The 24,611-nt window shown below is 32.8% G+C and overlaps 2 protein-coding genes across 4 annotated transcripts; one reads left to right on the plus strand and one right to left on the minus strand.

The window, feature by feature from the left end:
* The first annotated feature begins 8,557 nt into the window (after positions 1-8,557).
* On the plus strand, positions 8,558-11,754 carry LOC145016761 (deSI-like protein At4g17486). Of its 2 annotated transcripts, XM_078974998.1 has the most exons (5): positions 8,558-8,820; positions 8,920-9,220; positions 10,239-10,468; positions 10,541-10,828; positions 11,346-11,754. In XM_078974998.1, coding segments are annotated over exons 2-5 (783 nt in total). In that variant the 5' UTR covers positions 8,558-8,820; positions 8,920-9,218; the 3' UTR covers positions 11,609-11,754. The 2 variants fall into 2 exon arrangements, with proteins under 2 accessions (XP_078831124.1, XP_078831152.1); XM_078975026.1 differs by lacking the exon at positions 8,920-9,220 and having other exon boundaries at positions 8,559-8,820.
* A 2-nt stretch (positions 11,755-11,756) lies between these two features.
* Positions 11,757-14,994, minus strand: LOC145016652 (Phospholipid/glycerol acyltransferase family protein). 2 transcript variants are annotated; one of them, XM_078974956.1, is made up of 9 exons: positions 14,226-14,994; positions 13,774-13,896; positions 13,632-13,669; positions 13,314-13,378; positions 13,168-13,236; positions 12,818-12,951; positions 12,451-12,591; positions 12,292-12,355; positions 11,757-11,957 (listed from the first exon to the last, which is right to left on the minus strand). In XM_078974956.1, the coding sequence occupies exons 1-9, from the start codon at positions 14,769-14,771 to the stop codon at positions 11,938-11,940; spliced, it is 1,200 nt and encodes a 399-aa protein (XP_078831082.1). In that variant the 5' UTR covers positions 14,772-14,994; the 3' UTR covers positions 11,757-11,937. The 2 variants fall into 2 exon arrangements, with proteins under 2 accessions (XP_078831082.1, XP_078831036.1); XM_078974910.1 differs by lacking the exon at positions 11,757-11,957 and having other exon boundaries at positions 12,083-12,355.
* Positions 14,995-24,611: the final 9,617 nt, after the last annotated feature.

The raw sequence follows: 24,611 nt of genomic DNA on the forward strand, positions 1-24,611 counted from the left end.
CATTTTCTCTCTTTAGAAAATGATATTTCTTGGGCAAATGAAGCTCGTTTTTTATATTGGTTACTTTTAAGCATCATATTACACCATATCTATCTATATTCTCAAGCACTCGTACTACCGCTCGTGATGCACAACCCTGAAGAATCTTATTCCTACCCTGTTATCTGGAAATCAAGTCTTAGTGTTGAGGTAAATCTCTAATTTGTGTCTGGTCCTTAACTTTCTTATAGAGACTCTTATAAACCATGGATTCGATTTCCTTTTTCGTTCTCCTCCATGTTCTCACAATCCCCCCCCCCCCCCCCTTCAATTATTTTTTCCCCGGTCATGAAGACTTTTTGATTTTTCTCTGTCCTTTCTCTTCCTCTTTCTCTCATTCTATCAGTCAATAATGAACCATTAGTGCATTAAAGATTTCATCTGGTCAATTACTAATGTATAATTTCATATTGTTCGTTTGTTGATTCAATTGATTAAATTGACTTTTTTACTATTATCTACCGATGTTTATCCTATCTGTTTTTTTAGAAGGGCAGAAATATATCAACACAAAAAAAAAAAAAAAAACTAGCAAGAAGCGAGAAAGGAAGGTTCAACCAGCATTGCAATAAGGTTAAAATTGGGCTTTTAAGCCACAATACCCAATTGAGATGAAACTTAGACCTACTAGAACACTAAATAAAAGAATGAGAAACTATGTCATAAAAAATAAGACTCCTTTTTAGAAGCTCATTACCAAAAAATGATCTTATTTCTAAACATCCAAATGTACCACCAAGTGAAAAAAAACACCTTCCAAAACCTCCTTAACTTTCTTCTTCAATTTGACAGAATCAAACCACGCCTTCCGTCTTCAATAGATTGAAAAAAAATACGCATCTAAATCCCACCAAGACAAAATATTTTCGATCACTGCCTTAGCAAAAGGGCAAGAGAAGAAAAGATGATTGACATCTTCAACCATAAGATAACAAATGGGACACAAAATCGAAGGAACATCCATACCCTTTTTAGACAAGTTTACTCGAATAGGTAACCTATCGAAAAACATTCTCCAACAAAACACATAACTTTAATAGGAACCACCCTCACCTATCTAGAAGCCGAAGAAGTCGATCCAAGATAAATCAAGTCTATCTAATGACGAGTAGAACGGACTGTGAAGCCACCCAAAACCTCAAGATCCCAAACCCATCTATCAGGAAAAGAATTAAGGTTAATTAACTCCAAGCAAGAATTAAGACTAGCAGCTTTCTCACTTTCAATGCCACCCAAGCAAGAATGACGAAAAGAATCAAACCACAAGATAGCACCAAACTGGACAACTATCGAAGCATTATTGTTTAGCTCTAAATCATATAAACGAGGGAATCGATCCTTAATTGGAATATCACCAATCCACACATCTGTCCAAAACAAAGAATCAACACCATTTCCAATCAACTTCTTACAGTTTGCAAATAAATCTATCCCTTTTTTCTGCAAATCAAACATAACAAATAAAATAGAAACCCAAATAGAGGACCGTTTAGGAAGAATCATATGACCTAAACAACCATTATTTCCATAAATCACCTTAATAACACAAACCCATAACGTATCTGGATTAGACAAAAACCTCTAAATCCACTTAAACAAAAGCACTCTATTTAGGGAAAAGAAACTACCAACACCTAAACCACCATTTTCTTTCACAGGTAGCACCTTATTCCAATAAATCCAAGCAATTTTCTGTCATGAATATCCACTCATCTAAAAAATGAACTTCTCAAGGACTCAAGCCTATCAATAATGCCAATCGGAGCCTTGAAGAGCGACATAAAATAAGAAGGCACGAAACCAAGAACATATTTAATCAAAGTAAGATGCCCCCAACCATAAAAAAAATTAATTTTCCATTTAGACAACCTCAGAATAACTTTTTGAAGCACTTCCGACCAAGACCGTAATCGAGACATAGAACCTCCCACCATAGAACCAAGGTGCATAAAAGGAAATTTTAAAGCAACACAACCAATACACTTAGCCACCATCTATAACTCCTTGAAAGGCACACCAGCACCTAAAAGCCGAGATTTATACATATTTATCATTAAACCGAAAGCCAAGAAAAAACACTGCAAAATACTAACAATGTTAGTAAAATTTGACTCTTTCCAATCTCCAAGAAAAACTGCATCATCCGCATAGAAAATATGAGAAATAAGCATGGAAGACTCAATGGAAATACATGATAAAAAAAACCTTTCTCCATTTATCATCAAACATATGTCTATCCTATCTGTTTGATTTATCTGAATAATAGATTCAGAAGTTATTGTTAAAACAATTTTAAATCAACACTTCCTTGTTACAACTTCTTTCCACATGGCTGAAACTTTTTTTTTTCTATTATATTTTTCTAGAATACTGAAATAGGAATCAGTTGCCGTGTTTCTATAAGTTAGATGTTTCAAACGACAAGGCAACACTAAAATTCTGTGATTATGGTTTTAGTTCCATTTTGGCAGTCTATACGTAATTGGAATAACAACTCATCGATTTAATTCACCGTTTGTCTTAGGAATAAAAAAGACCGGAGGTACAAGCTAGCATGTAGAGCTCGTCAGTTTTTGTTGGCTGATTATGTATATTCTACACCTTTTCCACATTAAAATGAGAAATAGAAAATTCTTCAGGAGTAGTCTACGGCTTCTGTGAAATTGATAGTTGATACCCTGTTTTATGTCTATGCAGAAGTGAAGTCTAAGGCAACAAAACTTAACAATCGTGAGGCATATGTTATGTGTGTACATGTTAAAGTATTTTTGCGACTATCTAATAATTACTTTGCTTTTTCCTTTAACAGGATTGTGTAAGAATTATGTGGGTCATATAAACTTTTAGTGAAAGTAATGTCAACAAATTTGGAATATTCTGGAGCATAGGCAATTGATAATGTTGCTTTGCAAAATATAAACCCTTTCTTGATTCTTACAAAAATCTTGTGAAATTTGGTTGGGCTTTATAAACATTTTATTTTAAGCATGACTTTAATGTTATCTTATCTCAAATTCCAAAAGGTTCCATAATTTCAATTTAACAACTTTGTCAATAAGAGTGATCACCATTATAGTAGTAGTTTAAGGTATTTCACCTAATTACCAAATAATTCAACTGGAATTTTTTTAATCTTTTTCTTCATAGTAAGCTTTAAAGTGAATCTCTATGACAATTGAGAAGCCATTCCTCCGATCACTAATGATGCCAAGGAAAATAAACGTAACTTTATCAAAACCATTGAACTCCAGATTGGTCTTAAAAACAATATTGTACAAAATTAGAAACGACCAATGTTTCAGTTCTACTGTTATGTTTATTAACATTCGTTGCCCCAAGGTGAAAGAATATTTGGAGATGTATACCAGGTTGAAGAGGTAAGCTTTCATTTTAAACTATCTCTTTAGTTATATCCCATTTCCGATTTGTTGAAACACTTGTAAATATTTACAGCTCTCATAAAATAATAATTGTTGAATAAGGTTCATGCTTTGTGACATTTTGTTTTCTTTCAATTCTCAACTCCTACCTTCATGTTTGTGGGTTTTCTTTCATTTGGTTGGTATATGTATTTATAATTTAACAAGGTAACTGATTGATTTTACTTGTCTGTTATCATAGCATGCTCCTGACCACCTTTGTCCTTTTTAACGTGATAATTTAACTTCAAATTGATAATCAAGTTGTTTTTACAACCTCTCATCTTTAGTTGACATATTAACATTAACAACTTCATCTAAACCTCACCTTCTTACACAATCCATGGCCACACAGGTTTGTCCTTAGGACGACCATAAGACATGCCTTGTGTGTGTGTATGTGTGTGTATATATATATATATATATATATATATAATTATTAATTATAATTGGATTGTAACTTTATTATGGAACGGAGTGTATGTTTTGTTTGAATAAGGTCCAACCAAAACATAATTGCACAGTCTACTAAATAAGAATACACTGATACTTCGGAAGTTGAAATCGAATATGATTAGATGAACTAAGTCATTGAAAAACTAGGTTGAGTCCTTCCATCCAGGGATAACCTAGAAATATTTTATGACTTTAAGAGTATACTTAATCAAGCTAAGAGACTCTATGTCACATCAGAACACCAATCATATTCTCCAAGATATTTAACTCTACTTGGGTAAAGTCAAATATGAAGATGATAGTATTCTTGAAATTCACACAATTTAAATTTTGTCAGACCCATTAAAAGAGTCTTTCTTGTAAGTTAAGTATGAATGGTCACACTTCACCTATAAGACTTCATTATTCTAAAATGAGATTTTGATTTGAAGTTAGTACTTGGATATTGGAGCATTAAGGCAACAACTATTATATGGTTTTGATATATTGGGATATTATCATCACATGAATACTTGTTGTGTTCTATATTAACATGTTTAATCCATGAATAATATCATTATTCTAAAAGTTCATAGTCGGTTATAAATGTGGGAGCAATTATGAATTAAGACTAATATGAATCGGATTGATTGACTCTCACCAGATGAAAGTAGGCAAGTGGTTGTAACCAAAATTCATAGGTACTTGTCAGAGAAATCATACTAAACATAACCACATCAAGGTCACCTTATAGATCACTTTTATGAGTGATATTTAATTAAAAGTTACTATTTGTGTACCCTTACACCTGAGATATATAGTGGGACTTAAGTGTAGGGAGTGTTATGATTTGATATGGTTAAATGTTGTTCCTTAAACGGTCATTTATAAAAATAATTTACAAGTATGGTGTGAAGTATACAAGAGGCTTATGTACTCAAAAGGATAACTGATAAACTTACCTTATACAACAATTAGAGCTTTGAGCTTCTGGGAATTGGATGTTGATGAATGACAATCTTCGTTGTGTGTTACCGGGGGCAGTGAAATGTTGCTAGATGTTCAACACTGTCTATATCAATCTATCATAAGTTTTATGCAAGTGGGAGATAAAAATATCTTATATGCCAAAGAGTCATTATAGAATGATATTGCAAATGACATATGATCATATAGGGTCACACCTTATAGCAAGTTACTACTAATTGATTTTTTATTAGATTAATTTTGATTATTAGTAAATATAAACACTTGTATTTAATTCTATAAACATTATTTTATGAAAATAATATTTTATCACGCATTGTGAATTATTGTTTCTAGGAAATAATAATAAAAGAAAACAAAACTAGCTTAATATCATATGGTATGAATATTAATATTATGCATAACATTTTGGTCACTTTGAGTAACCATTAAGTTTTCATCCAACTAGCTAGTTATGGATAAAGTAATGGGCAATTGAAACCTTGTCTCATTGACCACAAAAAGTTAGCTTCCTCATGACTGTGATACGTTAATTTGAATTGTTTATTACTTCACCCATGCATGTAAGAAAGGATTTCACCTTTATGCTTTATTGTATTGACATTGTACATGCTTGGATACGCAAAAGAAAGGGGATTGAAAGCATGATGAGCTAGTTGTTTCACTTACTTCTTCTCTTCTTCTTTTCTTCCCAGTTCCCGAGAACAAGAGGTTGTTTTTCCTTTTCCAAGTTTTATTTTTTTGGTGCATGATCTTGGTTGATTGAGTTGCTTCTTCTTTAAGCATATTTTAGTATATGTATTAAAGGATTAAGAACAACTTAATACAAGTGAAGAATAACAGGTTTTAGTAGGGTTTTTTTGTGGGTACATTATATAAGACTTTTTCTTGAGTTATAATGTCATCTTCATCAACTTTATAATTGACAAAAGGAACCAAAACCATAAAATGTTGAAAACTTCTTCTTTCATTTGGTTATGTTTTAATCTTTCTAATCTTTTAAAAATGATCCTTGGTGGGTTAACATGATTTAGCTTATTCAAATTATAAAATGCTTCTGTTGCTAATTATGTTGAATTTGACACTATAATTAGACTATTTTTGAATAAAAACCAAACACTTTACAATCAATTCCTTCATGTATTGTTTTGCAATCCAATATGGGTTCACAACTAACCCTAAGTTATAACTTCTAATACATATGTTGCCCCTATAATCTTCTTTATTTGGAAATATTTTTGACTTTTATCTATAAGGCATGTGGACCAAATACACAATTATTCTCCTCTTCTTATTCTTCATACTTAACTTGTAGCCTTTGAATTACAGATCTTGAAAATTTGAGATGATACTTATTTGTCACAACAATTTTTTTTCAAAACACACTTTAGTTATTTAGGGCTCTCACATGTTTCTCTTTCAATTGGCTTCATGAGATTCCATTAAGTAATTGGATTAAGGATAATAAAGCCAATTCCAATTCTTTCTTCATCAGCATCAAGCATGTTTATTTCTCCATCTTTTATAATTAATGGACCAACTGGTTTTTCCTCATGCCTAATAATATGAATACATCAACAATATGAATACATGAAGTAACCAACTTCTTATCGTCACATATATTGATAAAATCATCTTTTTGAGTGTAGTCCATACCCCTACAAAGTGTAACATCTAATGACAATTGACTTTCATTGTCACTATTTCCATTATCAATATAATTACCCACATTACTTTATTGGAAAAAAACCATAAAAAACCTATTGTTATGTAAGTAAATTGTAAAACATAATGGAAAAACCTAGAGTACGTTCAAGTCTGAAACCATTATATTGGACCTTACGATTCAGAATAAAAAACACTTGATTATGACGCCGAGGAAACAAAAAATAGAAAACCTAGGTGGATAACTTACTTGGCTCAGATGTTTAGATTTGGTTCAAAACCTTGGTTCGATTGTAGATACTTGATCCAAAAACAACTAGTACAATTTTAGAAAGTTGATTGTTCAATGGGATGAGACCAACTTTCAAAACTCTACTCCTTACCAATTTTGAATAAACCCACTATATTGGATTTGGTCTAATTTTTTCAAATAACAGAGTCCAATTGCCATCATTAAAAGAATCATCTCATCAGTTTTACATGCTAAACCGACAATAATATGTACGAATGATCAAGATGGAAATTTTGTATAACAAATTATTGAGTTTTATCTTAAAAAAGTAAAAGATGTTATAACAGAATTTTGTCCTTATTTTATTATAAAAAATATAATTATTTGATTTTTTTCCATAATCTTTAATTCAAATACATTTCTTGGTATATCTTTACTATTATATAAAACATTTTAGACATTTCATGACATTTAAGAGGTACCATACTTACTACATCATGTACAATCAATGTATGTTTACCCTTTAATACACATATTACATTTCCATTTTAGAAATTAATCACATTAAACATTAATGATTCATAAATTAAATCAAAACATACTCTTCCATCAACTAAATAACTATTCTTCTTTATTCTCCAAATCACGCACTGTTATCTCCGTCATTCCCCCATTAAAACATAAATTAAATCAAACAATACCATCAATTTAATGATCTCCATTTTATTATAATCTTTTTTTTAAAGAAAACGAAGCATTTTCAAATCAATAATTGGTATCAAACCTATAAATAGGAATGAATATTTGGACCGGGGAACTGACCTGAACCTGTATTGGAACTGGAACTGGTACCGGAACGGAACCCGATGGAATCAGTCTGGCCGATACCGGGACGATATTCTTGTGGATTTTTGGAACCAGGAACCGGAACTAGTAGAACTGGCAAAAACCAGAACTGTATGTTGCTATTTCTCGATGACTGGTTCCAACATTGAAGATACGACAAGAACCAGTAGGAACCGGGAACCTGTAGAACCAATGGTCCGGTTCGGTTCTTAATTTCGGCCGACTTTGGTTCCCGGGTCAGGTCCGGTTCCAGTCAGTTCCAGCCGTGTCGGTTCCTTTGCTCATCCCTACCTATAACCATTGTATAATGGTGTTTGTATAATTAAGAGGTTGCAAATCTTAATGCGGGTGAGATACGTTATTAGTGGTTGTCATCATAACATAAAATTTTCCGAAGAGGCAATCATAAAAAATTGAAAAACACATGATAAAAAAAATAATAAAAGTAGAATACTATAATAAAGAAATAAACGTAGGTCTGATAATCGTATCGTGTTCGGGTTGACGTGTCGCGGGTTGGTGGGCAACCCAAACACGATCCATTTAAATACACAGGTTACAGGTTGGCGGGTTTGGAACATCAACTCATATATGACTAGCCAATCCATTTATTTATATGACTTCACAGTTTGACGGGTTTGTGAGTCAGATTTGGATTCATGGGTCAGATTCCATTAATAAAATTGACAATTAAACATGAATAAATTCTTGATGGTCCATACAAACATATCCAAATTAATTTTTAAATTTCTAAGTTTTAACCATTTTTCCAAACATTAATCAAATTAAAATATGCACTTATGTTATTTCGCCATTTTGTTTTGTTTTTCTTAGAATTTACTTTAAATATTTAATTACTAATTATACTAATGTCCTGCAGTGGATGTTAACAAAATGAAATCAAATAAAGTGTTGTTGTATTTATGGTTATATATTGGTTGATGAGAGAGTGAGAGGGAGGGGGTTAGGGTGTCCTTACTGCCAGTCTCCCTTTTGCTCTCTCTCTCTCTCTCTCTCTCTCTCTCTCTCTCTCTTACACACACTTGTGTGTGTGAATTAGCTCAAAGGCTTCGGTTTTCTGAATTTTCATCCAATTATCGATTCTTTCACCTCACAAATCTTGACAGAAATTGGCTCCTTGTGCTGATCAATCCTGTTGTTCTTTGCATTTCCCAATGGCGTTTGTTCTTCTACTCTGTAAGTTTTAGTTTTCTTCCGTCATGTTTTTGAGATTCTTCTCCCAATTACAATTTTTTGCCTTCTTAATTACCTAATTCATGTTACTGCTTGTTTTAGATAAGGTTTATATGTTACGCGATGATTTCATTTTCGATGTTTCGACTTCTGTTGTTAGTTTCATCCCTCCGAGGCTCTGATCTGTGGATTTTTGCGTATGCTTGATTTATGTTATATCTGTGAGTTCGTCACAAGATCTGATATAATTTGATAATTTTTCGTATACCTAAACCGAATTAATCCAAATGCAGCAAGTTTTACGTCCTCCGTGATGATTTTGTTCCAATTATCGACATTTTAAGCCTACAAATCAGAATCTGGGAGTAGACTTTGTCAAATCGAAACGGTTTTTAGAGATAATGTATGCTATTAGATGCTATTCACTTCAATTTTATGATTATCCGTTACTATATATGCTCGCGAAAATTTGTGTGTTGTGTGTTGTGTAAAACTTGACATGCGTATTCCGTTTCCCTTTTTGACCTTCACAAGCACCTCGTGTGTTCTTTTTTCTTCTTTATTTCTTTGAGTGTTTTTTGGGGCAATGTTCGTAGGGATTTTCCTTGTGAGTGCTAGAAGTAGTTGTTGATACTCAATCATACGTTCTCTCTGTGCTTTTTCTGGTTCTCTGAATTTTGTAGGCGAAAATGTCAAATGAGAATTCTGTGTATGAAATTGTTAGTAGTTGTAATCTCAAAGAAAAAAAAAAAGGTAAAAATAAAGACTTCGATCCTTGTGCATTTGTGATGAGGAAGATAGAAATAAACAATCTTTCTGAACAGCATTTAGTTATTATCATTGTGGTACCCTTCCATTTGACAGAGCCTTTTCAAATTGCTTTCACTTGGTACAATAGTACATCTGCACTGATTCATTTTTTTTGGCTCATGTACCTATCAAAACAGAATCCATTTATTTTTTTATCTTCTTTAGAAACTCACTCCTTCGGTTAACATAAGGAAATTCAGATATCCGCAGTGTTAATTTATGATATTAGAGTTGTCAATGTGTCATATGTTATGCTCTTCTCTTGATGCACATGGGTAGTTTTATAACACTCACCAACTATCCATCTTTGAATATAAGGTTAAAAACTTAAAATGTTCATACACAACAACAAAACTTTTCTTATTAATTGACATGTAACAAGTACATATAACTTTATAATAACTCATAACTTATAAGTTTCGATTCCATTCATGGGCTCCCACTCTCTTTGTGTGTGTATGCATTTGCCACAAAAAAGTCAAAGTCAACTCAAAGATGTTATTACTTATTATGAATAAACTATTTTTCCAGCTACTAAATGGAACAATAAATTAAGTATAGCTGGCTTGAAAGATATTGTTTTTAGTCATATATATATTTTTTCCATGTAGGATGTTATTTAGAAGCTGCACCATGAAATTTGTAACAAAGAAAGGACTGAAATCCATCGTGCCACTTCGTTTAAAAGGAAAATCCGCCACCCGTTTTTGTTTTTTCCCAAAAATAAAAGCCGAATATGGGCCCGGAAACACACCCGTTTATCTCAATGTCTATGACCTCACACCCATGAATGGCTATGCTTATTGGGCTGGTTTTGGCATCTTCCACTCTGGTGTAGAAGGTATGCTTTTCTGTATTAAGTCGTTCTTTCTGTATTAAGTCAGGTGTACTGAATAAGCCAATTATGATATAGTTCATGGTGTGGAATATGCATTTGGAGCTCATGACTATCCGACTAGTGGTGTGTTTGAGGTTGAGCCAAGACAATGCCCGGGGTTTAAATTTAGGAGGTCGATATTAATCGGGACTACATGTTTGAACCCTAGTGAGGTTCGAGAGTTCATGGAGCATCATGCTGCAAACTACAATGGTGACACGTATCATCTAATTGTCAAAAACTGCAACCATTTTTGCAATGATATTTGCTACAAGTTGACTGGAAAGCAAATCCCTAAATGGGTTAATCGACTCGCTAAATTGGGTATTATTTCTTTAAATCTTTACTTGAGATCATCTTGTTTTATCATTGGGTATTATTTCTTTAAATCTTTACAATAAAAAATGTATTGAATGCAAAATAACATGAAGTGTATTTGTACTCCGTTGCTTGGTTACTTATATCATGTGATAAGAGTAAATAAATAAATAAATAAATTTTAAAAAACTTATGGATGGAGGTTGATCCTATAATAGTAACATATTTTTATGTTAATATTCCTATTGTATGTATAACTGTAATGTCTTTTCGGTTTTGTCTTTTTTGGCTAGTGAATTTTCTTTTTTTTTATTTTACATCAAATATGATACTTCAATTTTTTGCTCAATTGATGATGTACCTTACACTTTTAAACAGAAATAGTAAAATGGTAAAATGACTTTACCCATTCAAATAGTTGATTAAACAGTTGTCTATGGACACAACATTTTATTTGAACATACATGTTTACACATTGGGTATTAGTTGTCATACAGCTTACCAAATTAAGTCATGTGTACAGGTTCAGCTTTTAGCTGTGTACTACCAGAAGCACTAAAAGTGTCTACAGTGCAACACGATCCACGATGCTTACCATACCAGGGTGAGGGTGAGGGTGAGAGTGAGATGCGAAGGCTAAGAAGCAGTAGTTTTAGTTGCCTGGCATCGGTTTCATCAAGGCAGAGACACTTGTCAACATCTTCTTTGCTTTTGCAGTCGCCTTTGAAAGGGTGCTTGCCACCTTGGGAATTGAGACGTTCTAGCAACAACTCGTGTGCACAATGATAATTAGATTCGGTTTTTTTCTTCTAAAAAAAAGGCGGTTTGATCGTTAATTAGTTGTGTATTTGTAATCAAACTACCTATATAAGTTTTAGGAGAACCAATGTGTTTATTGATTGCACTAGTAGAGAACCAATGTGCTTATATGATCTGAGGCTCCCAATCTAATCTTAATACATATCAAACCAAGGATAATAAATATCAATCTCTACAGATAACATAATACAATACAACTAACGTTTTACTTAAGAGAGATACGTATTCCAAAGAATTTGTCCGAAAGTTTCACTAATTTTGTTTTAAATAATAAAAAAGTATGTACGAGTCTGAATCTACCGTTGAAAAAACAAACCTGCATCAACACAAAAGAGATGGTTCAGATTAATTGAGGTAAGAGTGTATATGTAGCTTTTCCATCAACACGACGATCTGATGAGATTTGGGTAGTGTTGTATAATAAGTAATATATAGTTTAAATAATGGTGAAACAACACACACTTTATTGATAGATTTAGATTTTCTTAAGATTGATAACGTACATTACACGCGGGAAACATGTAATATTTAGTGATTGTTGTGTTTTTTCAAACTGTACAACTTAAACAAAGCGAACTAAGTTATGGTGGGTTTTTGGAAGGGAGGGGAGGGGAATCAATCGTCTTTCTCATGCAAAACAGTTAGCCTACCATTGAGAGCTGCATGATATACACGTTTCTCTGCCAAACCAATATCTGACATTATTAAGTTACCCTGCACAACCAACATAATAATAATAATAATAGCAATTATTATTGTCATTATAAATTATAAAATGAAAATGAAAGCATATGTGTATATTATAATACCTCACGAGCCATCAATCTGCGAACATTTTCGGCATATAATTTAGGATTGTCCTTCTCTTGTTGTGAGGGGTAATAAACTGGCAACCGTGTCACCGACATTTTATTTACAAATTGACATAACAGCAAAATCACATGCCGCACCTGAAAATTCGACAAATAAATTGGAATTCAATTCCATTCCAATCCCGGGTTTTGGGATTCACAAACTCCCTTCATCAAATACATTTCAACATTCTATGAATTCACTCATTGTTAAAAAAAGGTATAACGGAATTAAATTCCTTCCACCCTCCCCTAACATGGAATTGTTTGCGGACCAAAACGCCCTTTTAGAAGACAGATCAGCATTTAAATTTTAAACACTCACCCCAGATATGGAATCCCAGGCAGGGCTAAATCTTTCATAAGGATATTTCAAAATAACAGGAAGAACAGGAGCTTTAGCCAAAAATGCACCAGTTTTAAATGGAAGTATATAATCCCCGTTTGTAGTTGTTCCTTCTGTATAAACAAAAACAAAGATAATTAGATACAGGTGGGTGGGATCAAAAATTAATAATTCTGCAGCTAACATGTGAATAAAAAAAAAATCCTACGCTTCAGAAATACAGAAGAAATTATACACCTCAATACAAGTATTTTTAGCATTTAAAGAAGGATTTTACTTGATACAAATTTGAAAATGAGAAACAATGATTACATATAGAATATAATAACCTGGAAAAAGCATCATCATGGGTGCAGACTTATTTTCATGGGCTTCTTGAATTCTCTCGTTCACCACAGCTGCAAGTAACAAAGTTTTAAAAAAATGAAACAGAAATTACATTTAAGAAAAAATGTAGAAAAACATTTAAATATACCTGAAACGCCCTTTGTATTTGATGATTTAGACTCCCTCTGGACATATACACAACCAAGACACTTGCTGAAAAAACAAAAAATTGTAATTATAAAGCAATGGATAACAAATGTATAAACCATACAAGAAGCTAGAAAACAACAACTTCATTCCCATAAAAATTTATGGATAAATGTTCTTAATAGAAATTAGATACCCAACTCTTTCCTTGCTTTATCATTTTTTTTAAATAAGGAGAATAGCAAACGAAAAATCAGCATTGAAGGGATGTTTTTTTTAACAGATAACAAATGAAAATATGGATGGGATTCAAACCAACCTTATAAGGCCAACCAGAGGAAGCTTGCCCACTGATCTCTTCAGCAATGATAAGAAACAAACCAAACAATTCAGTTTATATTACCACAAACTTAAATGGAAATATAACTTTTTGGATCTAAAAAATCAAAAAGTAGACAAACCTTGGCAACAAAACTTGGAAATGAGGAAGACATATGGTACAAAATATCCAAATGTGAAACATGATTTGATATGATTACTCCAGGTCGTTCATCTTCTTCCTCAGATTGCTCATTCAAATCCACCTGACCATTGAAAGGAATCAAGGTAACCAAATGCCAATTTGAACTACAAAAACAACTGTGTTTACAATATCATGTTTAAACTATAATTGTTATATACTATCAGTAAGCACACACAATTAAGAATGTTAGACATATAAAGTGCCCTTGCTAATGATGTTCCTAATTCAGGAATGAAAGATAGAAATCATGAACTCGAGGAGCCATGACAGGGACTTCTATGACACAATTTGCATATCCCCAAATTACCTTAAGAAGCGATTAACAAAGATGGTAAACTGGAAGCACATGTTTTACTGCATGCTATATATATACACCAGAAATTAAGCTACCTCATTGTTGATGCTTCCATTGATTTTTGGATTCCTGCAAGTCTCCTGAATCCAATAAAATCCGAACGCGAAAAGCATAATCCTAGAAAGAACCCTTCCAGACCAATAGAGAACAGTTCTCCTCCACCCACCCATGTGAGCGTAATCCTCCTGTTCGTCTTCCCGATTTGGTGCCATAAACAGAGTACAAACCCTACAGATCAAGTAATACAGCACAACCACCGTCGTCGCCAACACCACCCGCAGAGGGAGGAGCGTAACGAGCGCAATTCCTAACAAAACCTTCTCCGGCCAGGGTAGCTCTCCACAGCCCATGGTGCCATACACATCGTGTCGGACATAAGCGGCGTATTTCTTCTCGAGCTCTTCGATGCTGGGGCGGGGTGTGGAGGAGTCAGATTTGTCGTCATCGGTGGTGGTGGTGGTGGTGGTGGCGGTGGTGGGGCTGAGGAGGGGGAGATCGTCATTATCAGAAGCGTCTTTGAGATTGGGTTGAGAAGTGGGAGATTGGGGTTTTGAAGATAAGTCTTTGAGCTGTGAATCCATTTAAGATGCGAAGGCTGATCTTGCTGGATTTGATGTTGATGGTTTGTATTTCATAGAAATGCGGAAGAGTGACAGTAGACGTGAAGATCGATGGTGGTGCCGGATGTAGGTGGTGGAGCTGGTTTAGATATAACCCAAATACGAGAAGAGAAGTCCCCACAGCGATCAGAAGAACTGAAGAAAGAGACTCCCAATCTCAATCTCAATCTCAATTATTACTTATTAGCTTATAAATCTATTTAAGAATCCCATTCTCCAGCTTTTTATTATTTTTATTTATGGAAAAAGCGATCATTAGTCGTATTTTTTTATTTTTTATGTAGATCAGGTCATCAAAATGGATCAAGAATATATGAGTCTGTTATATTATCTACAAATATAAAATATAATTTCTAATCATGATAAATAAACATAATAATCATGATAAAACTTAATAAAGCTTTTAGATAAAGTTGTAACAAAGATATATACTTTTTAGTTATTATCAAAAAATAAATATCGATAAAAATTATGAAATTCTAAAACGAAGTAAATCATGCAATTTAAATAATAAAATGGATGATATGGAATTTTTTCAGTGCATTATATGGTGGAATGGAATTAAATAATGGATATCAGCAATACAAGAAAATTTTAAAATTATCTAATTAAAATTATTAGATAAATTGAAGACTTTTTTGTTTGAGTATATATCAGTATATATCGGATATTACCCAATAGTTGATTATATTCTTAAGTTTTGATAAAATTGAAGAAAAACTAATAATCCTATAACTTCGTCCTTAAGAACGACTTGATAACTATAAGAAAAATTCTACCGATATTATAAAATAAAACTTTTTCTTCCTTTATCACTAAAATCATATGGAAATTCTGGATGAACATAAAAACATTTTCGCCCACTTTCTTTCGTTTCCCATGTTTTCATTCCTTGAAAAGTAATTAGAGTATCCTTTTCTTTTCTTTTTTCTTCAAAATATTTGAGAATAAAATTTTCGTTCTAAGAATTCCAAGGATAATAATAACAATGGTTTTAGAATAAGATAATTAGGGTTAGTTATTTATGGCATTTAAAATTAGTTATTTGACTTACTATGGTTTGGCATGAGTAAGGTAATCATGAATGGATCTTACATTGGTTGTGTAAGGCTGATGTGGAGGGGGTACTTTACGCGTAAACACCATCCCAAAGTCTCGTAATTGTGGTATTGAGTGAGCCGGGTTACACCATCAGTATTAGTATTAGCATAGCTTTCTATGATTCATATCAGTACCTGGAATACATGACATTTAAACGAAGTACTTAAGACAAGCATTGTCTCGTGAGCTACATTTGTTTAGACACATAATTATTAGCAAAATTATTTGATAAAACTATAATTTGACATATATTTATAAACACAATGAAGACCGTGTTATGCAAGTCCTCACTCAATGCAAATCTTTTTGGGCCTTCCCGAGCCTTGGCTACTTGTTGAATCTAATGTACATAAGGGTCACCACAAAATTGGGTCGGTCAAATAAAGTGACAATGATATACACCCCTAATTGGGTTGGTCAAATAAAGTGACAAAGAGTACTGGAGTTTATTGGAGAACAATCATCCGATCAATGCCCTGCAATTGGTCTCCATGTAGACCCCTAGGTCTAGCCGGTGCTTTCTCATTAATATGCAATTCGTTCATATGATGCATGACACCATTGTTCTATTACTAACTCAATCACACATAAATGATTGATGTTATGCTCAAGCACTTTCAATAATAACATTGCATAGTAATATATTCAAACATATTATGACTGTAAAATACAGTTCTTTAATACTCTTTTAATAATTCATGTAACAAATCGTAGCTAGATAACCATTACTCATGAAAGAGTTCATTTGTTCGATACCATTTGTCTTTCAAAACCTTAAGCTTACTCATTAGAAAAAGGGTGCATTTACTTGCTAGATAGGATTTATTACCTTTTCAACAAAAAGATTTTCAAATCACTTTCAAGCTTCTCACTAAAAACTTTACTAATATACCATGTACCTAGAGAAATTTTACATGTACTCACATGGCTCGTTAGTGAAGACTAATTTCCGTTCTGACCTCTAGCCTCGTGATATCTCTTAGCTCATTCACTTGTCCAAAGCTATTTGAAAAAACACTAAGTTCCTCAAAACTTGCCTCAAAACAATTAAGAGTTTATTCATTATATATATATATATATATATATATATATATATATATATATATATATATATATATATATATATATATATAATAGTGAACATTGCTAGATCACTAACACAATTGGATAACCATTTGTTACCAACATACTAAGCTCCTTAAGACTGTTACTAAACGGCTTAATGTCATAAGCCGATAGTCCAATATTGCAAACTGAACAATCCTGTAAATTTGGGTTTAAGACCCTCATTATCCAAAGCGAGAATTCCACCATGGAAACCCTCTATCAATCTCAGTTCATAACAATATCATGTTACAAATTTCAAATATTATATCGGGTTTCAAACTTTTACGACTCGACTTACATAACTACAGTTACTTATTCACAAATCAAGAGGATACCTTAGCTTAAACGATATTCATACCCTTGCTAAACAACCTCACGACCTTTGTCTCTAAGATGTAATCGTCGCCCACCAACTTTTATCTTAACTCTTGTATACTTTTTTTTAAAACGTACCTCCGAAGGCTACAAGATGTTGCTTAAGTGCTTGGAGCACTCATCAAAAAAACATGTAGCGAATGATGCTTGAAAGCTATTTATAGGATGAGAATTTTAGGGATGCACCGCGCCCTAAACCACGCATTGTTTCCGAAGACGCTACGTGTCCTTCTCTGATCAATACGTGTTTTGCTGATTCGCCTTGGATGCCTTGCATCTTTAAAGATATGCTTTGCGCCCCTTTGACTTCCTGTTAACTTCTCAGATTAGAAATGTACTTTCTATCTTAACTTTGGAACCCCATAACTTCCTTATACCGACTCAGGTTTTGACAAACTTTATATCCATGAATTCGTATCGAAGTGAACTGCAACATGCTCTCAATAAGCATTTACTAAAGTTTATACATTTTCTAATATAATGCAATGCGTATAAAGACATGCATATTACATTACTAAAAACATCACCATTTGACTACTTAAGTTCACCCTTAACCGTATCTAAACCAATTACATATTGTAACACACATTATGAGGTTTTTGGTTCATTATAATGTTTTTCTTATAACAGTCAAAACACACACACACACACACATCTAAATCATTCTCTTAAACTACACTTATGTCCAGTACGAGACTTGAGCTCTCAACTCCTTAGGGGAAGAATCTGAGCGGGCTCATATATACTCCATATGTTTTGTATGTATTGTGACATGTGTATGTAACCGACCCATAGTTATTTGTATTTTGTAGATATAGTAGGTGGAAAATATGGTTGTCGAATCGTGTTGGATTCACAATCTTCTCTGTGAGCTTCACTATCTGCCTTCTAAGGAAACAATTGTTTACCATGACAACATTAGTGTTGTATATATGCTGCCTAACTCGATGCTAACACCAATGCACTAAACACATAGAGATCAAGATACAATTTATCTTGGATTAGGTGGTAATTAGTGTCAACCGCGTTCTTTATGTTCCTTCTTCGTCACAATACATATATATTTTCATCAAGGGCTTACACATTGTTTTATGATTTTAGAACCAAATTAAACATTTGTTACCTTCCCGATCAAATTGTGGGTGTATGTTATCTGCCTCATGTATAGCAGCATTCGCTTGTATTTTATGTAAACAGTCCTTAATCATGTGTATTGTGTATATATTCTCCATATAATCATTTGTTCCGGTAATGAGAATGGTACCCATTTACAAGGAAGATTTTTGTAATTTGTACTGTTACGTCAACGACGCTTAGGTAAAAAATAATATATGAATTTGCTTGAATTGCTTTGACTTATAACAATCACATTGATGATATTGCATGTTTGACTATTTATAATTAAAGATGTGTTCTTATTGCTTTGACGTTTAATTATTATTTTAATTTTATAATGTTTAGTTTTTTGTGTTTGGATTAGTACCTTTGATTCTGAGTATGTAAGCTACGGATAAATCATGAAATGATAATCACTTCTTGATAATAACTAGGGTCAACAGTAACAAAATTGATCATCAAGCATAATATAAAATTACTATCGTACCCACTCTTAACTATAAGTTAAATAAAGACTTCTTTAGAAACTGATTTCAATTATTCATAGAAATAGTTGTTGGAATTATATATGGAGACTTTTAAATCTATCTCTTCTAATGAATAAAATCTAATTATACCAATTTTCTTTATTCTACCATGTTGTTTTGCCACGTGATACATTTCTAAGCTATATCCATAATTGTTCGGGTACATTTACATGAATCCATATTTTTTGGTAACAAATCAAATGCTTTTCAAATTTTGAAAAAAATAAAAATAATTATATCCTAATTTATTTCCGTTATCTTTGTTATCTTTGTTATCTATCAATTCAAAAATGCAATTAAGTATGTCATGTTTTTAATTCATGATTACTTACAATTGAGAATCCAATAGTTATTATTTTGTTTATATATAAAAATATTAATTATACCGACCGTGGTTTTTATGGGTTATAACATGATATCTATATAAACCATATTCTAAAGTTATTAATATGATTGGTGAAAAATAAAATTTTATAATTAATTTTATTTTAAATTCTACAACAATATAACAATGTTTGTCGCATCTGTTAATAATTTAAATAACCATAAATTCTCAAACACTTAAATTGTTGATTTTTATGTTGAGTACTAATTCTAATAATGTTGTCACCACTATCACATTGTTGTTGTTGTCAATGGAGACAATGAGTCAATAATTAGTAGAGGAGGTAATTTCAATATTAATGTAGTTTAGGTGGGGGAGAGATGACATGGTGTTTTCATTGTTATTTGTATTTGTAAAATGGATTTTTAATCAATGTGATTTTTGAAGAGGTTGGAGTTACTTCCCATACTTCATTACTTCTATAAAGGACTAAAATGATATTTTTTTCAAATTTCTCATTTATTTTCCTTCCTCATTCACGTTGGCCAACTACAAATAACTCTATGATCACGCAATTACAACCACTCTTGCCCCTCACAATCACACAATCATCACCTTTATGTGTTGTCCACAAAAACAATATATCAACGCACCTTATATCCTTAATATTGCATCATCATTATTTATGCTTTTATCATCCATCAATGGCATCACATCATCATTTACCTCCTTGTAGTAATCCCAATTATTTTTTTTTAGAACTACATATATTTCATATATAACAACTAGCAAGATGTTTGAAAAACAAAAGTTATAAGAAGTAAGCCAACAAAAACAATTAATTTTCAATTTAGAACTCCTATTGGAGGACCAAAAGAAAACTTTAGAAACTATGAAATTCATACATCAAACAATTCTATCATGCAATCCCTGAAGATTCCTAGTCTATCACTAGCATGCATTTCTATCATAATCATCAATAACAAATAACAGTGTGGATAACTTCAGGTATACTGCTCCGGCTAATTGTACACATCTTGTCCTTCCTTGGTTACTTTTGAAAACAATTTTCGAAAATAATTTTGAAAACTTTTGTAGATCATTAGTTTGAGTCTGGATTTGCACGAATGCTCATCCAACTCTCTCAAACCAATGCTCTAATATCAACTTGTAACATCCTAAAATCGCAATAAAAGTTTTCATTTTCAAATCAAAAGAAACCATTGTTTTAAAACAAAACCCATAACAAAACCAAATATAAAGTACAAATCTCCCAAGATCAGTGTATCATAAATCTCCAATAACATGTTATAGAAGGAGTGTACGATCACACATTCACATTGTCACAATCATCTGAAGTACTTGAAATAATAAACTGAATTTGTAAGCCAACGCATAGTAAGTTCCCCCAAAGTACCATACACAACATAAATAACATATACAATCATGCATGTTAGGTCTAATCAGTCATTGGATTGTAATACCTTCAGGTCCACAACTATCGAGTTGGATTACCCTCGGCCCAATCAGTCATCGGGATGGAATGCCACTATACAACGTCTCTAATCAGTCATTAGACTGATATACCCTCGGGTCCACTGTCATCAGGCTAGATTAACCATGGTTTGTTGGCTCATGCACATAGCAGTAAAGCCTCAACCCCAAGCCATATTATGTCGACATATGCAATATATAAACATATAAACAATCAACAGGCAACAAGCAGATCTACAAATCACTACTGCATAACACATCCTATATATCAGGATACAAATCTAACAGATCACTAAAACATAACAACATCCTATATATACCAGAATACAAATTTAACAGACCATTATATCATAACAACATCCTATATACCATGATACATAACCTAGTGGGTCGACATTGGCACCTTCGACATAAATACAGGAACATGCTCCGAATATTAGCTCTATCGGTCACCTTATGGAGATGTATAAGGGTGCAAAACTTCCAGATCCAAGGTTTCTCTAATCTTCCAATATATTCTCCTTTCCTTCTCCTTCCTCTATGAACACCAAAACACACAATAATGGCTCAAGGATGCTAAAATTAGATTAGGGTTAGCTAGGCCGAATATGGAGGTTGAGGTTTAAGAATGAAGAGGTTTCAAAGAGTTAAGGATGTTTAAATAGGGTCTAAACCCTAAAAATTAGGGTTCGACCCCTAATCACGTATGCCCAGCGTATGCATGCAACCTCAATTTTTCATTAAATGCCAATTGGGACCAAATTTTCAAACAATTCTCATACTAATGGTCAAAATGTAAAATACATGAAAATCAAGATGTTACACGATCGATACGGGGTAGAGGCTCGAATCTTCGGTCGGTGGGGGCATATGGGCAAATCGCTGATCGTCGCTGAAAGAGAGAAGAAATGGGGTTGCAGGCTTTGAAAATTGGAACGGTAGGGCATGAGCACTTTTGGAAACGTTAATCCCTTTCTCATTCAGTCGATATCTCTCATATTTTCCACTCATATTTAGCTTACTGAGTAAGACACCGAAAATCAATGTAACAAACAACTCTAACTGACCAAGCCAGCCAAAAATATTTGACCCGACTTGGTCAGAAGTATATCAGACGGGACCTTAGTGTATTTTGTATTATCATTGTTTTTTTATGATAGTTAAAGTTTTAGTTACCTTTGGCATAACTTATATATATATATATATATATATATATATATATATATATATATATATATATATATATATATATATATATATATAGAGAGAGAGAGAGAGAGAGAGAGAGGAGCTTTTTTGATAAGCTATTTTTTAACAAGAACTTGAGAATTTTTTCCACCGAGCCAACGAAATTGAGACGAAACTTACATTTGAATTATTTTTCGTACCAAGTGTAAAAAACAATATGTCGTATCGTGTCGTGTATAAAATTCGATACAAAATTGATAGGATTTAACATATGTTTGTCGTGTCTTGTCATGTTATGTATAATTAAGTATTAATTAAATAAACTAATTGTTATTTTATGTTATTTTAGTCCTGTCGTGTCGTTTTTATCATTTTTTTTAATTGATTCGGTTTTGTGTTAGTTAAAAAAAAACACAACATCATGTCATGTTCATGTTACATAAAAATTTATCATGTCGTGTTATACAAAAACACAACACGATTGTTTGATTTACCACCCTATACACCTTTATTTTTGTATATGTACATTTATTTTTTGCTTTTTTCAAGTTTTTGGAATTGTGATCTCCTAGACGAGGTGTCTAGATGCTTGTAGTGGTGTTTTTGGGTAAAAAGAATTGTTCGGAAAATTAATTTGTAAGTATTCATGCAAATAATGACCAAAAAATTGGGTTCAAAAGGGAAAATGATTAAGTAGGGTAATTATGTTTCAAAATCATTCAAAAAGAATCATTGATATCTTCTAAAACATCATCTAAATAAAGTATTTATAAAAAAATACCAACAAACTATATATTTTGTTCAAATATCACATTATGGTAACCGATATTTGCAGATGATAAGATATTAACGGAAAAAAATAATTGAGGGAAGAAAACAAAGAAAAATGATTGGATGATTTTTTTGAATGATTTTGACTCTAAATCATTTTTGCATGTTTTTTTTCATAAATATCGGTTTCATAGGGTGATATTTGAACAAAATAATGAAATATAGTTTGTTAATTTTTTTTGTATAAAAACCTTATTTAGATAATATTTTTTAAATATACAAAACTTGAAAGATATTTTTTTAATGATTTTAGAAAATGGTTACCTTCTAGGTCATTTGCTATTTTTTAATGATTTTAAAAAATAGTTACCTTGTAGGTCATTTGCCATTTTCAAAACAAATGACTTAAAAATGTTAAAGATAAACTTAAATATATGAGATAATAAGTTTATTGTTTTCAAAGATAAACTTAAAAATGTTAAAGAAAAGTTAAAATTATGGAATAAACATGTATTAAAAAAGCCGAAGGAAGATAAGAAGGATTGTTTGAAGAAACGTGAGATTGATTATACTTTTGAGGATGGTGGAGGTAATCACCAATTACTTGATCAAAGAACCAATCTTGTGAAATCTCTTGTTGATATGGAAAGAATTGATAATGTGGATTTTGCACAAAAAAAATCAAAATTAAGTGGGGAGTAAAAGGTGATGAAAACACTAATTTTTTCCATTTGATGCTTAAATGAAAAAGAAGAAAACTAGTTGTTTTGGGGGTAATGGTTGATGGGTCGTGGATGGCTGCCCCAGAACATGTAAAAAATACGCTTTTGGAGTTTTATAAAGACAAATTCAAGAGTTTTGTAGGCACTAAGTGAAACATCCCAAAAACGCAACACAAAAATTTTTGTTTTAACATTACTAAAGCCACAACATCAAATGTTATATAATAAAACCATGCATCACATGTCTTAAACTGCCATAATAAATGTATGAAATCAAATTGAAGTCAATATCAAATCAAAATATCTAAATAAAACTCCCAGGATAAAATTGTAACTGTGGTGTGTGTCATGTCATCATCCCGAGCTCTTCCCCTTGCTAGCGGAAGTATCTGAAACCAAAACTGAAAACTATAAGCACGAAGCTTAGTGAGCTCCCCCAAACTACCACATACCATACAATAACATATAAAGCACATACTGGGCCTTGCCCACTGCATCGGACCGAAATCCGAAACTGCATCGGACCGAAGTCCGGAACAAACCAAGGCCTTGCCCTCTGCATCAAACTGAAGTTTGGAAACTGCATCGAACCGAAGTCCGGAACTAACTAGGGCCTTGCCCTCTGCATCGGACCAAAGTCCGGAAACTGCATCGGACCGAAGTTCGGAACTAACCAGGGCCTTACCCTCTGCATCAGACCGAAGTCCGGAAACTGACTGAACATAGCATAGCATAGTCATGTCTACTAACATAACACATAAATTGCATACTGCATCGAACCGAAGTCCGGAACACATAACACAAAGACATCAAGCACATTGAACTACTGTATCGGACCGTAGTCCGGAACTACTGCTAAATAAATGGACCGACATTGTGGATGTAGACTCGTTCCTACTGGAAGGAAACTCACCTCGTAACGCTGGTTGCTGAGATGCTAAATCTAGAACTGGCTGACTGTTGCTCCGGAACTCCCCAGCTACAATCCCATAAACACTAAATCAGATACTGATATCTGCTCTCAGGGTAAAATGACTATTTTACCCCTAGTCAAAGTCAACTTCCTAGTCAAAGT

The sequence above is a fragment of the Lactuca saligna genome, chromosome 1 (genome assembly GCF_052625555.1).
Source record: "Lactuca saligna cultivar CGN05327 chromosome 1, ASM5262555v1, whole genome shotgun sequence".
In the NCBI taxonomy this organism is placed as follows: Eukaryota; Viridiplantae; Streptophyta; class Magnoliopsida; order Asterales; family Asteraceae; genus Lactuca; species Lactuca saligna.